The sequence below is a fragment of the Procambarus clarkii genome, chromosome 33 (assembly GCF_040958095.1).
Source record: "Procambarus clarkii isolate CNS0578487 chromosome 33, FALCON_Pclarkii_2.0, whole genome shotgun sequence".
Classification (NCBI taxonomy): Eukaryota; Metazoa; Arthropoda; class Malacostraca; order Decapoda; family Cambaridae; genus Procambarus; species Procambarus clarkii.
This window is the reverse complement of record NC_091182.1, coordinates 34,810,467-34,826,119: the sequence shown is the minus strand read 5'-3', so window position 1 is coordinate 34,826,119 and position 15,653 is coordinate 34,810,467. Positions and strand designations below refer to the sequence as shown.

The following is a 15,653-nucleotide window of genomic DNA, read 5'->3' as shown; positions in this document are numbered from 1 at the left end:
ACTGGGCCTCTAATTTCTGCAATTTTCTTGAGGAAATCCGTCGTATCTTTGATTCATTCCGGTAGTAGGCGTAGTAGGGGGTTCAGGAGGGCTGTGCAGATCCAGTCTACCGGCCTTGTTGGGGCCGGTGTCTCATATCTACATTTGAATCTGTGTGTGGAGTCTGCCCACCACATCACTTCTTAATGCATGCCATTTGATAACTACTCTGATACTGAAAGAATTCTTTCTAATTTATCTGGAGCTTATCTGGGTACTAAGTTTCCACCCTTGTCCCCTTGTTTGTATTCCACCCGTGCTAAAGAGTTTGTCTTTATCCACCCTGTCAGTTCCCCCTAAGAATTTTGTAGGTGGTCATCATGTCTCTCCATACTCTTCTGTTTTCCAGGGATGTGAGGTTCAGCTCCCTTAGCCTTTCCTCGTACCTCATTCCTCTCAGTTCCGGGACTAGTCTGGTGGCATACCTCTGAATCTTCTCTAGCTTTGTATTTTGTTTAAATAGGTATGAACTCCAGGATTGGTCTTACATAAAGGCTTTACTAAAGGCAATTCTTATGTTGGCCAACCTGGCATATGCCGCTGATGATATCCTTTTTATTTGGGCCTTTGGGGATAGGTTCAGTGTAATATCAACCCCCCAGATCTGTCTCTCTATTTGACTCATGCATGATATCACCTCCCAGTTGGTACATTGCGTTCAGCCTTCTGTTCCCTTCGCCTAATTTTATTACTTTTAACTTTCCTGAATTGACCTTTAGTAGCCATTTTCTAGACCATTCCACCAGTTTGTCCAGGTCGTCCTGTAGTCTCTGTTTATCATCATCGGTCTTGATTCTTCTTATGATTTTTGCATCATTAGCAAACATTGAGAGGAATGAGCCTATACCCTCTGGAAGGTCGTTTACATATATTAGAAACAGGATGGAACCAAGTACAGAGCCCTGGGAACTCCCCTGGTGACATCTCGCCACTCTGATGTCTTCCCCGTCACAGTTACTCGCTGTTTCCTGTTGCTTAGATACTACCTTATCCACTGGAGCACCTTCCCTTTTACTCCTGCCTGTTGCTCCAAGTTTTGTAACAACCTTTTGTGAGGTACTGTGTCAAAGGCTTTCTGATAGTCCAAGAAAATGCAGTCTGTCCATCCTTCTCTTTCTTGCCTAATTTTTGTTGCTTGGTCATAGAATTCTACTAACCCTGTGAGGCACGATCTACCATCTCTGAACCCATGCTGGTGGTGTGTTACAAGCTTTTTCCCTCCAGATGCTCTACGAGCCTTTTCCCCGCGATCTTCACCACCCTTGCATGGTATACAAGTTAGAGAAACTGGCCTGGGTGGTGTATTGTGTCACAAGTGTATGGTGCCACACGTGTATGATACGAGAGGTGTATGGTGCCACACGTGTATGATACGAGAGGTGTATGGTGCCACACGTGTATGATACGAGAGGTGTATGGTGTCGCAGATGCAACCCGTTCTCGCAAATTTAATAAGTCAATATTGACTTATTAAATATGTGCATAGGTGACATACTTAACATAATAGATACCCTTAAAAAGATTCATAGAAAACATCGACCTTACCTAACCTTGTTAGTATCTTAAGATAAGCATCTTATTGCTTCGTAATTACAATTATTACTTAACCTATAATAGGTATAGGTTAAGTAATAATTGTAATTACGAAGCAATAAGATGCTTATCTTAAGATACTAACAAGGTTAGGTAAGGTGAGTGTTTTCTATGAATCTTTTTAAGGGTATCTATTATGTTTAGAATATCACCTATGCACGTAGTTAATAAGTCCATATTGACTTATTAAATTTGCGAGAACGGGTTGCGCAGATGTATGCTTCTTTTTCATTATAAATTACAAAAAATCTGCAGCAGATCTTATTTCTGTGTTAATATAAATGATGAAGTATGACCGGTGTCGGGAGGTGTGTCCACAGGCTGGCGGGTCAGATATACCTGGTTCTCTCTCTCACCTCAAGTTATTAACACATTCTCCTTATCTCTCCCTCCCCCTCTCTTGCTCTCCTTCTCCACTCTCTCGCTCTCCCTTCTCTCTCGCTCTCACTCTCCTCTCGCTCTTCCTTCCCCTCTCTTTCCCTCCCTCTCCCCTCTCTCTCGCTCTCCCTTCCCCTCCCCTCTCTCTTGCTCTCCCTTTCTCTCTCGGTCTCCCTCGTCTCCCTCTCTCTTTCGCTCTCTTTCCCTCCTCTCCCTCCTCTCCCTCCCTCTCCCTCTCTCTCTCTCTCTCTCTCTCTCTCTCTCTCTCTCTCTCTCTCTCTCTCTCTCTCTCTCTCTCTCTCTCTCTCTCTCTCTCTCTCTCTCCCTCCCTCTCCCTCCCCTTCTCTCGCTCGACTCCCTCCCCCCTCTCCCTCTCGCTCCCCCTCTCTCTTTCTCACCCCCCTTCTCTCTCTCTCTCTCTCTCTCTCTCTCTCTCTCTCTCTCTCTCTCTCTCTCTCTCTCTCTCTCTCTCTCTCTCTCTCTCTCCCTCTCTCTCTCGCTCTCTCTCTCCCCTCTCACTCTCCCTCCCCTTCTCTCTCGCTCTCCCTCTCCCCCCCACTCTCGCTCTCCCTTCCCCTCTCTCTCGCTCTCTCACTCTCCCTCCCCCCCCTCTCTCTCTTGCTCTCCCTTCTCTTCCTCACGTGGTCACCTTTATCAACACCCTCACTTCCTGATCACTTAAACTATCACTGTAACACTGTTACGGGCTCTCCATAGTCCGTGCTACATGGGCATTTTGTTCCGAGTAGCTGAATCTAAAACAACAACAAATATATATGTTAGTCTTTCATGCCATCTGAATGCTTCTACACTGCATTTCTGCCATTGTCCGAAAACTACTCGCTCTAGTCATCACAGCTCTACTGGGACGTGGTCGTTTCACCAGGAAGAAGAGGTCCCAGTAGGACTAATGCCGCAAGCTGGCTACCCGCCTCTCAACCCAAGGCTGTAAACCTGTCCCCAAGTCTCGGCTTGAGGACATCACACCCTGGATGGCTGCTGATTTATATCAGATTAAAGGGGAATAGGTCTCTGTCGGGTTCAGCCGTGAAGTGTGGTAGTTTGACACACTGCAGCTGACTCCTTTGACAGCACACTGGTCGCTGGCTATACTGATTGGGTCGCTGGCTATACTGATTAGGGTCGCTGGCTATATACTGATTGGCTATACTAGAGTTGCCTAGAGCTAATCTCCTGGACCTCCCGTCACAGTGTAGACCCCTGCATGCCTGCTCTCATGTACCGCTAATCTCTTGGAGTATACATTATTTGTCAAGTTCTTTTGTGCACGAGTTTATTAGGTAATTCCCAAAACATAGTTCGTGGGTTACAACGCCTGCAAGAAGAATATAAGTATATCTAAGTGTTTTACTTATATTGGAATATAGATGGATGTAGTATACCAACGATGGAAGACAGGGGGATATAGTATACCAACCATGGAAGACAGGAGGATGAGCTTCGACCACCATGGGAGACAGGAAGATGAGCTTTGACCACAATGGGCGACAAGAGGATGAACTTCGATCACCATGGAAGACAGGATGATGAGCTTCGCCCACCATGGAAGACAGGAAGATGAGCTTCGACCACCGTGAAAGATAGGAGGATGAACTACGACCGCTATGGATGACAGGAGGATGAGGTTTGACCACCATGGAAGAAAGGAGGATGAGCTTCGCCCACCATGGAAGAAAGGAGGATGAACTACTCCCACCATGGAAGACAGAAGGTGGAGCAAGACCACACAAACGATACACCTACCATGGATGCAAAGATGAACAAAGGCCATGTTTGTAAACATAAAAATATGTTTGCCCAACTTGTAGGACAGAAGGATGAGTTATGCTCAGTGGTTAACGGTTCCCCTCCATGTATGTAAGTAGGATAAGCCTTAATGAATAACGAATGTGATGGAACCACGTCAAGTGGTTGCATCGGCTGACAGGAGTTTGTGGGGATTAAGATATCAACACTAATATTACTATACTGGAGGGGGTTACCGGCGGGGTCCGGTCTCTTGCCGTCTGTCACTTTCTCCTTCGCTACCATTCTCCCTACCATTCTGTCTCCCCCTCTCCCTAGCATTCTGTCTTCTGTCTCCCCCTCTTCCATTCTCTCTCCCCTTCTCCCATTTTCTTTCATTTTAACCCCTCCCGTTCACTCTCCCAGTGAGCAAACCATACTCTTGTAATGTTGATTCAACGACATCGACGTTAAATCAACGTTATCGACGTTGATTCAACGTTATATACTAAAAGTGTGTACAATTTTGGTATATCTCTGCATTGTTACATCTTGCTTAATGCATAGTGCATGTGTGATGAGTCCGATTCATAGTTTGCATTATCAGTGAGTACTTCACCTTGCGGTTACCTTGCGATGATTTCGGGGCTCAACGTCCCTACGGCCCGGTCCGGTCCTCGACCAGGCCTCCTGGTTGCTGGACTGGTCAACAAGGCTGTTGGATGCGGCTGCCCGCAGCCTGACGTATGAGTCACAGCCTCGTTGATCAGGTATCCTTTGGAGGTGTTTATCAAATTCTCTCATGAACACTGAGGGGTCGGTCAGATATGCCCGTTATGTGTAGTGGAAGCGAGTTGAACAGTCTCGGGTCTCTGACGTTGATAGAGTTCTCTCTCAGAGTACCTATAGCACCTCTGCTCTTCAACGGGGTATTCTGCACATCCTGCCATGCCTTGTGGTCTCATGTGGTGTTATTTCTCAGAGCAGGTTTAGGACCAGCCTCTGTCTCCCTCCCCCGTATATATCGGGGTATATTACAAAACTATTACAAAATAAAAATATTACATTGTATTACAAAAAACTATTACATTATATTACAAAAAACTATTACATTGTATTACAAAAAAATATTACATTGTTTTATATAAAAGTATTACATTGTATTTAAAAAACTATTACATTGTATTGCAAAAAACTATTACATTGTATTAAAAACTATTACATTGTATTAAAAAACTATTACAAAAGCTATTACATTGTAATTAAACTATTACATTGTAATTAAACTATTACATTGTAATTAAACTATTACATTGTAATTAAACTATTACATTGTAATAAAATTACTACATTGTAATACAACTATTACATTGTAATTAAACTATTACATTGTAATTAAACTATTACATTGTAATTAAACTATTACATTGTAATTAAACTATTACATTGTAATAAAATTACTACATTGTAATACAACTATTACATTGTAATAAAACTATTACAAAAGGAGTAAATTACAAACTAACACGACCCATCGTCACGATACGAGACTAAGGTTTGTGATCCTCGTTACAGGCGGTTTTTGGAAGCTGTTGCCCATTTAGCAGACATGAAACGAGCGGCCTCTGCAGAGCAGAAAACATCGCTCCTTCCTTACCCACACCAGGAAGAAGTTAAAAAGCTTGCTGCAAGTCAGAACAACTTCACGAGGGATTTCTATGTGGTGAGTTATCTGTATGACAGTTAAATGTGTTAGTAAATCACGAATTTAGTCACAAATACCCAGCAGGGCTATCTAGTGGCTTTCACAGGAATAATAGGTTGAACAATACGTATACAATGTTGCCTGCACAGGATTATTAGGTACCCCAGTAATGTTATATTGTGTCCTTCACAGGATTATTAGGTACCCCAGAAATGATATATTGTTGCCTTCACAGGATTATAAGGTACCCAAGGGGGTCCTACTAATTATCCAAAGCGTCTCAAAGCTGTCCAAAAATTCCTAGCATTACGAAAGTAATTAAGAAATATGACTAATATGACTAATTTCAAATAGAAATTAGACGAAACTAAGTAGCAGGTGACGCCAATGGAAGTTGACGAGCCAAGTGATTATGTTGTGGACCGACTTATGAAGATATATTGTTACCTGGAGAGTGCTGGCATATCAGCCACCTGAACCTAACCTCACCTGGCAACAATATATCTTGGATAAGTGGCTCCACAACATTGTCGCTTGGATCGTCGACTGCCTATGGTGTCACCTGCCACTTAGTTTCATCTAATTGCCTAAATATTCGTTAAAAGAGTAAAAATATTGTTCATATTTTACATTCAGCACCAACATTATAGTTAGTAAATATATCATATTTCTTGGTTACTTACGTTATGCTATGCTACAAGGCTCAGGGTAGCTATGGATAATTAGTATGATCGGTACCCAATAATGATAAATCATGGCCTTCACAGGATTAATAGGTTCTCCAGTAAGTATACTTCGTGTCCTTCACAGCACTATTATGTTCTCCAGTAATTATACATCGTGATGTTCACAGGATTATGTTCTCCAGTAATGATATATCGTGACCTTCACAGGATTATTAGGTTCTCCAGTAAATACACATCGTGACCTTCAGAGGATTATTGGGTTCTCCAATAAGTATACTTCGTGGCCTTCACGGGATTATTAGGTACTATGTTATGGTAATAGCTCATTGCATGCTCTCAAGCGATGGCATGGAAGGCACTTTTGGAGTCAGTGGAGATGGTGTAATCACCAACTGGCAGTGTGGATATTATTTATAGAACTTGCTACAGTGCAAATAATTCTGGTGTAAATATTGTTAGATGGTGGTGTGTTCGCCATCCCTGCTTGATGGTGGTGTGTTCGCCATCCCTGCTTGATGGTGGTGTGTTCGCCATCCCTGCTTGATGGTGGTGTGTTGGCCATCCCTGCTTGATGGTGGTGTGTTCGCCATCCCTGCTTGATGGTGGTGTGTTCGCCATCCCTGCTTGATGGTGGTGTGGTCCCCATCCCTGCTTGATGGTGGTGTGTTGGCCATCCCTGCTTGATGGTGGTGTGTTCGCCATCCCTGCTTGATGGTGGTGTGTTGGCCATCCCTGCTTGATGGTGGTGTGTTGGCCATCCCTGCTTGATGGTGGTGTGTTGGCCATCCCTGCTTGATGGTGGCGTGTTGGCCATCCCTGCTTGATGGTGGTGTGTTCGCCATCCCTGCTTGATGGTGGTGTGTTCGCCATGCCTGCTTGATGGTGGTGTGTTCGCCATCCCTGCTTGATGGTGGTGTGTTGGCCATCCTTGCTTGATGGTGGTGTGTTGGCCATCCCTGCTTGATGGTGGTGTGTTGGCCATCCTTGCTTGATGGTGGTGTGTTGGCCATCCCTGCTTGATGGTGGTGTGTTGGCCATCCCTGCTTGATGGTGGTGTGTTGGCCATCCCTGCTTGATGGTGGTGTGGTCCCCATCCCTGCTTGATGGTGGTGTGTTGGCCATCCCTGCTTGATGGTGGTGTGTTGGCCATCCCTGCTTGATGGTGGTGTGGTCCCCATCCCTGCTTGATGGTGGTGTGTTGGCCATCCCTGCTTGATGGTGGTGTGTTGGCCATCCCTGCTTGATGGTGGTGTGTTGGCCATCCCTGCTTGATGGTGGTGTGTTGGCCATCCTTGCTTGATGGTGGTGTGTTGGCCATCCCTGCTTGATGGTGGTGTGTTGGCCATCCTTGCTTGATGGTGGTGTGTTGGCCATCCCTGCTTGATGGTGGTGTGTTGGCCATCCTTGCTTGATGGTGGTGTGTTGGCCATCCCTGCTTGATGGTGGTGTGTTGGCCATCCCTGCTTGATGGTGGTGTGTTGGCCATCCCTGCTTGATGGTGGTGTGTTGGCCATCCCTGCTTGATGGTGGTGTGGTCCCCATCCCTGCTTGATGGTGGTGTGGTCCCCATCCCTGCTTGATGGTGGTGTGTTGGCCATCCCTGCTTGATGGTGGTGTGTTGGCCATCCCTGCTTGATGGTGGTGTGTTGGCCATCCCTGCTTGATGGTGGTGTGGTCCCCATCCCTGCTTGATGGTGGTGTGGTCCCCATCCCTGCTTGATGGTGGTGTGTTGGCCATCCCTGCTTGATGGTGGTGTGTTGGCCATCCTTGCTTGATGGTGGTGTGTTGGCCAGTCCCTGCTTGATGGTGGTGTGGTCCCCATCCCTGCTTGATGGTGGTGTGTTGGCCATCCCTGCTTGATGGTGGTGTGTTGGCCATCCCTGCTTGATGGTGGTGTGTTGGCCATCCCTGCTTGATGGTGGTGTGGTCCCCATCCCTGCTTGATGGTGGTGTGTTGGCCATCCCTGCTTGATGGTGGTGTGTTCGCCATCCCTGCTTGATGGTGGTGTGGTCCCCATCCCTGCTTGATGGTGGTGTGTTCGCCATCCTTGCTTGATGGTGGTGTGTTGGCCATCCTTGCTTGATGGTGGTGTGTTGGCCATCCCTGCTTGATGGTGGTGTGTTCGCCATCCTTGCTTGATGGTGGTGTGTTCGCCATCCTTGCTTGATGGTGGTGTGTTGGCCATCCCTGCTTGATGGTGGTGTGTTGGCCATCCTTGCTTGATGGTGGTGTGTTCGCCATCCTTGCTTGATGGTGGTGTGTTGGCCATCCCTGCTTGATGGTGGTGTGTTGGCCATCCCTGCTTGATGGTGGTGTGTTCGCCATCCTTGCTTGATGGTGGTTTGTTGGCCATCCCTGCTTGATGGTGGTGTGTTGGCCATCCCTGCTTGATGGTGGTGTGTTGGCCATCCCTGCTTGATGGTGGTGTGTTGGCCATCCTTGCTTGATGGTGGTGTGTTGGCCATCCCTGCTTGATGGTGGTGTGTTGGCCATCCCTGCTTGATGGTGGTGTGTTGGCCATCCTTGCTTGATGGTGGTGTGTTGGCCATCCCTGCTTGATGGTGGTGTGTTGGCCATCCCTGCTTGATGGTGGTGTGTTCGCCATCCCTGCTTGATGGTGGTGTGTTGGCCATCCCTGCTTGATGGTGGTGTGTTGGCCATCCTTGCTTGATGGTGGTGTGTTGGCCATCCCTTGCTTGATGGTGGTGTGGTCCCCATCCCTGCTTGATGGTGGTGTGTTGGCCATCCCTGCTTGATGGTGGTGTGTTGGCCATCCTTGCTTGATGGTGGTGTGTTGGCCATCCCTGCTTGATGGTGGTGTGGTCCCCATCCCTGCTTGATGGTGGTGTGTTGGCCATCCCTGCTTGATGGTGGTGTGTTGGCCATCCTTGCTTGATGGTGGTGTGTTGGCCATCCCTGCTTGATGGTGGTGTGTTCGCCATCCCTGCTTGATGGTGGTGTGTTCGCCATCCCTGCTTGATGGTGGTGTGTTGGCCATCCCTTGCTTGATGGTGGTGTGTTGGCCATCCCTGCTTGATGGTGGTGTGTTGGCCATCCCTGCTTGATGGTGGTGTGTTGGCCATCCCTGCTTGATGGTGGTGTGTTGGCCATCCCTGCTTGATGGTGGTGTGTTGGCCATCCTTGCTTGATGGTGGTGTGTTGGCCATCCCTGCTTGATGGTGGTGTGTTGGCCATCCCTGCTTGATGGTGGTGTGTTGGCCATCCCTGCTTGATGGTGGTGTGTTGGCCATCCCTGCTTGATGGTGGTGTGTTGGCCATCCCTGCTTGATGGTGGTGTGTTGGCCATCCCTGCTTGATGGTGGTGTGTTGGCCATCCCTGCTTGATGGTGGTGTGTTGGCCATCCTTGCTTGATGGTGGTGTGTTGGCCATCCCTGCTTGATGGTGGTGTGTTGGCCATCCTGCTTGATGGTGGTGTGTTGGCCATCCCTGCTTGATGGTGGTGTGTTGGCCATCCCTGCTTGATGGTGGTGTGTTGGCCATCCCTGCTTGATGGTGGTGTGTTGGCCATCCCTGCTTGATGGTGGTGTGTTGGCCATCCCTGCTTGATGGTGGTGTGTTGGCCATCCTTGCTTGATGGTGGTGTGTTGGCCATCCCTGCTTGATGGTGGTGTGGTCCCCATCCCTGCTTGATGGTGGTGTGTTGGCCATCCCTGCTTGATGGTGGTGTGTTCGCCATCCTTGCTTGATGGTGGTGTGTTGGCCATCCCTGCTTGATGGTGGTGTGTTGGCCATCCTTGCTTGATGGTGGTGTGGTCCCCATCCCTGCTTGATGGTGGTGTGTTGGCCATCCCTGCTTGATGGTGGTGTGTTGGCCATCCCTGCTTGATGGTGGTGTGTTGGCCATCCCTGCTTGATGGTGGTGTGTTGGCCATCCTTGCTTGATGGTGGTGTGTTGGCCATCCTTGCTTGATGGTGGTGTGTTCGCCATCCCTGCTTGATGGTGGTGTGTTGGCCATCCCTGCTTGATGGTGGTGTGTTCGCCATCCTTGCTTGATGGTGGTGTGTTCGCCATCCCTGCTTGATGGTGGTGTGTTGGCCATCCCTGCTTGATGGTGGCGTGTTGGCCATCCCTGCTTGATGGTGGTGTGTTCGCCATCCCTGCTTGATGGTGGTGTGTTCGCCATCCCTGCTTGATGGTGATGTGTTCGCCATCCTTGCTTGATGATGGTGTGTTCGCCATCCCTGCTTGATGGTGGTGTGTTCGCCATCCCTGCTTGATGGTGGTGTGTTCGCCATCCCTGCTTGATGGTGGTGTGTTCGTCATCCTTGCTTGATGGTGGTGTGTTGGCCATTCCTGCTTGATGGTGGTGTGTTCGCCATCCCTGCTTGATGGTGGTGTGTTCGCCATCCCTGCTTGATGGTGGTGTGTTGGCCATCCCTGCTTGATGGTGGTGTGTTGGCCATCCCTGCTTGATGGTGGTGTGTTGGCCATCCCTGCTTGATGGTGGTGTGTTGGCCATCCCTGCTTGATGGTGGTGTGTTGGCCATCCCTGCTTGATGGTGGTGTGGTCCCCATTCCTGCTTGATGGTGGTGTGTTCGCCATCCCTGCTTGATGGTGGTGTGTTCGCCATCCCTGTTTGATGGTGGTGTGTTGGCCATCCCTGCTTGATGGTGGTGTGTTGGCCATCCCTGCTTGATGGTGGTGTGTTCGCCATCCCTGTTTGATGGTGGTGTGTTGGCCATCCCTGCTTGAAGGTGGTGTGTTGGCCATCCCTGCTTGATGGTGGTGTGTTCGCCATCCCTGCTTGATGGTGGTGTGGTCCCCGTCCCTGCTTGATGGTGGTGTGGTCCCCATCCCTGCTTGATGGTGGTGTGGTCCCCATTCCTGCTTGATGGTGGTGTGGTCCCCATCCCTGCTTGATGGGGGTGTGGTCCCCATCCCTGCTTATGTTAATAATGCGGGTACACACAGCGGTGCTGTCTAAGGGTTTATTGTCGTTGTGGATGCGAAATCCATCTGTGTAAATTGCAGGGTATTGACGTACGGAATTTTCACTGTGGAGGTGAAGGCGGCCCATTTTGGTGTTGTCTGTTGTGATCCTGGTTGTGTTGATGCTTTAAGCAATAGTGTAATGCCAAGGGAGAATACTGCGTGTAACTGGTAGAGTTTTACATCTTTTAATGGTAGTTAAGTCTTCACTACGGTCTCGTAGTACAGTGGGCTTCGTTATCGACAGATTCGGGTATTGCGGGCTCGATTCCCGAGCAGTTGGGCAGATTTTCTTTCACCTAATATACCAGTTCTCCTAGCAGTAAGTAGATATCCAGGAGTTAAGTAACTATTGTCGGGTTGCATCCTGGGAAGGGTCATTAGTTCGACCTTGGGGACCCTTTCCCCTCGATTATATATATATATATATATATATATATATATATATATATATATATATATATATATATATATATATATATATATATATATATATATATATACACACTAGCAGTACCCGGCCACGCGTTGTTGAGCCACAGTAACCTTCCCTGTTTCCCAGTCCTCCCAGCCATTCCCCACACCACCACCCCCTCTTCCTTCCCACCATGCCCCACTCCCCAATCCCTTTTTCCTCCCCATTATTCTCCATTCCCCCATCCCCTCGTCCCCACCATCCCAAACTCCTCCGTCCCCTCTTCCTTCCCCACCATTACCCCCTCCCTTGTCCCCTTGTCCTCCCCACCATCTCTCACTTCCGTCCCCTCGTCATCCCCACCATTCCCCGCTCCCTCGTCCGATACTTTCCCAAATGGTCTGATGTTCCCATCAGAAAATTGGGAACATCAAGTGATCTGATGTTCCCATCACTGAAATATAAGAAAAACAGTTAAAAAATGAAATGAAAATATGAAAAAATAAAGAAAACAAACTATACTTACGAAATGAACAGTATGGTAAACAACACAGCTCAATTCCAATGCAATTTACACAAATTAATTATATGAAAATGAAAATAAATCAAAATCTATGAAAATTAAATTTATCAATGCAATTGGAAACATTGAAATGGAATTGTAACATATTTAGTATAGCATGTGTGTTGCTCTTACATGCAACAGATGGCGCTGTTTTTCAAGAAAAGCATAGTTTTACCTGTCACAGGTGTTGCATCTATACTTGTACTTACGAAATGAACGGTATGGTAAACAACACAGCTCAATTCCAACACAATGTCACATAAAATAATTCAATAAAAGAAATAATAAATCGAAATCTATGAAAATAAAATTTATCAATGCAATCGGAAACATTGAAATGGAATTGTAACATATTTAGTATAGCATGTGTGTTCCTCTTACATGCAACAGATGGCACTTTTTCTCAAGAAAAGCATAGTTTTACCTGTCACAGGTGTTGCATCTATACTTATCCTTACAATATGAACAGTATGGTAAACAACACAGCTCAATTCCAACACAATGTCACATAAAATAATTCAATAAAAAATATAATAAATCGAAATCTATGAAAATAAAGTTTATCAATGCAATTGGAAACATTGAAATGGAATTCGTGACATATTTAGTATAGCGTACATGTTGCTATTATGTGCAACAGATGATGCTGTTTTTCAAAAGTGCATGTTTTTACCTCACGGGTATGGCATCTATATAGTAGGTATATTAAAACACGCGCATATTCGAATGAAACGTTGTTTCAGAATTTCAAAGCAATCGGTGAAGAACTTTGGGAGATTACAGTGGAAATTGCTCTTACGTCCAACAGATGGTGCTGTTTTTCAAAAAAAGCATGTTTTTTCCTGTCACAGGTGAAGCATGCATATAGTAGGTATATAAAAACACGAGCCTATTCAAATGCAATGTTGTGTCCAAATTTCAAAGCAATCGTTAAAGAGGTTTCGAAGATTTCCCTCACATGAAAAAGACATGGAAAACATACTTTAAAAAAAACATGTTTTTTCTGTCACATAAGTGACATCAATATATTGCGTATATAATAACGAGCTGAGATGCAAATGGAACATTGTGTGAAAATTTCAAAGCAATCGGTGAAGAACTTCCAGAGATTAGCGATTTCGAACAAACGAGCATTTCCATATATATATATATATGTCGTACCTCAACCCGTTCTCGCAAATTCGTAAAGTCAATATTGACTTATTAACTACGTGCATAGGTGATATACTAAACATAATAGATACCCTTAAAAAGATTCAGAGAAAACACCGACCTTACCTAACCTTGTTAGTATCTTAAGATAAGCATCTTATTGCTTCGTAATTACAATTATTACTTAACCTATACCTATTATAGGTTAGGTAATAATTGTAATTACGAAGCAATAAGATGCTTATCTTAAGATACTAACAAGGTTAGGTAAGGTCAGTGTTTTCTATTAATCTTTTTAAGGGTATCTATTATGTTAAGTATGTCACCTATGCACATATTTAATAAGTCAATATTGACTTATTAAATTTGCGAGAACGGGTTGCGTACCTAGTAGCCAGAACGTACTTCTCAGCCTACTACGCAAGGCCCGATTTGGCTAATAAGCCAAGTTTTCATGAATTAATTGTTTTTTGACTACCTAACCTAACCTAACCTAACTTTTTCGGCTACCTAACCTAACCTAACCTATAAAAATAGGTTAGGTTAGGTTAGGTAGGGTTGGTTAGGCTCGGTCATATACGTTAATTTTAACTCCAATAAAAAAAAATGACCTCATACATAATGAAATGGGTAGCTTTGTCATTTCATAAGAAAAAAATTAGAGAAAATATATTAATTCAGGAAAACTTGGCTTATTATTCAAATCGGGCCTTGCATAGCAGACCGAGTACGACGTTCTGGCTACTAGGTACAACATATATATATATATATATATATATATATATATATATATATATATATATATATATATATATATATATATATATATATACATGTCGTACCTAGTAGCCAGAACGCACTTTTTGGCCTACTATGCAAGGCCCGATTTGCCTAATAAGCCAAGTTTTCCTGAATTAATATATTTTCTCTAATTTTTTTCTTATGAAATGATAAAGCTACCCATTTCATTATGCATGAGGTCAATTTTTTTTATTGGAGTTAAAATTAATGTAGATATATGACCAAACCTAACCAACCCTACCTAACCTAACCTAACCTATCTTTATAGGTTAGGTTGGGTTAGGTAGCCGAAAAAGTTAGGTTAGGTTAGGTTAGGTAGGTTAGGTAGTCGAAAAACAATTAATTCATGAAAACTTGGCTTATTAGGCAAATCGGGCCTTGCATAGTAGGCTGAGAAGTGCGTTCTGGCTACTAGGTATGACATACATATATATATATATACATACATATATATATATATATATATATATATATATATATATATATATATATATATATATATATATATATATATATATATATATATATATATATACTCCTTTTTAATACTCTACTCCTTTTTTAATTTTTTTTATACTCCTTTAACTCCTTTTTTGTAACAAAGTTCAAATAAAGTAAATATATATGTGTACATACAAAAGAATGGGGGTGGTAGGAGAAGATAATATTAGTGTTCAGTGAGAAGCCACAAGGTCTCCTCTGAATACTTTTTATTTTCTTCTACGAGGCTATGGGTCCCCACATTGGCACCAGAGGAGGTACCCTCACAAACTTTATATATATATATATATATATATATATATATATATATATATATATATATATATATATATATATATATATATATATATATTATTAAATATGACCGAAAAAGTAAGATTAATAATTCTAACACGAATTTTCTCGATCTTTCTTACGTTTCTTTTCACTGTTGATGGTAATTCAAAGATCAATTCTCCAAAATTCATTTTTATTTCTAGTCTGACGCGAGATTTGAGCGCGTTTCGTAAAACTTATTACATTTTCAAAGACTTTAGTTTACACAAACACACACAACTTTAACTGAATAGAGCTTAAACATCTTTCGAGTTTTTATACCTACATTTGAGTGAAGTGACATGTTACAATAGTTTTGGATGAGGTGAAAATAAACTTTTAACACAAGACAGAACACGAAACAATGAAACAGGTATTAAAAGTAGGTAACTGCAGAAGGCCTATTTTTATTGGCCCATATTTCTTGATGCTTCTATATTGGAGCGGAGTCTTGAAGTGGGTAGAATATAGTTGTGCATTAATTGGCTGTTGATTGCTGGTGTTGACTTCTTGATGTGTAGTGCCTCGCAGACGTCGAGCCGCCTGTATCTATCGATGATTTCTGTGTTGTTTGCTAAGATTTCTCTGGTTGTGGGAAGAGATTATATGTTCCTTAATGGAGCCCTGTTGCTTATGCATCGTTAATCGCCTGGAAAGAGATGTTGTTGTCTTGCCTATATATTGAGTTCTTTGAGGCTTACAGTCCCCAAGTGGGCATTTGAAGGCATAGACGACGTTGGTCTCTTTTAAAGCGTTCTGCTTTGTGTCTGGAAAGTTTCTCATGAGTAGGTTGGCCGTTTTT

At 44.3% G+C, this 15,653-nt stretch overlaps 1 protein-coding gene across 1 annotated transcript in view; it reads left to right on the top strand.

Moving 5' to 3' along the window:
* The window catches only part of LOC123765210 (leukocyte elastase inhibitor), a 133,993-nt gene that overhangs the window by 35,292 nt on the left and 83,048 nt on the right, over nucleotides 1-15,653 (top strand). Inside the window, exon 2 of the mRNA XM_045753679.2 lies at nucleotides 5,332-5,479. Within this exon, the coding sequence (XP_045609635.2) occupies nucleotides 5,366-5,479 (114 nt within the window). The 5' untranslated portion in view covers nucleotides 5,332-5,365. The remainder of the gene's footprint in view (nucleotides 1-5,331; nucleotides 5,480-15,653) is intronic.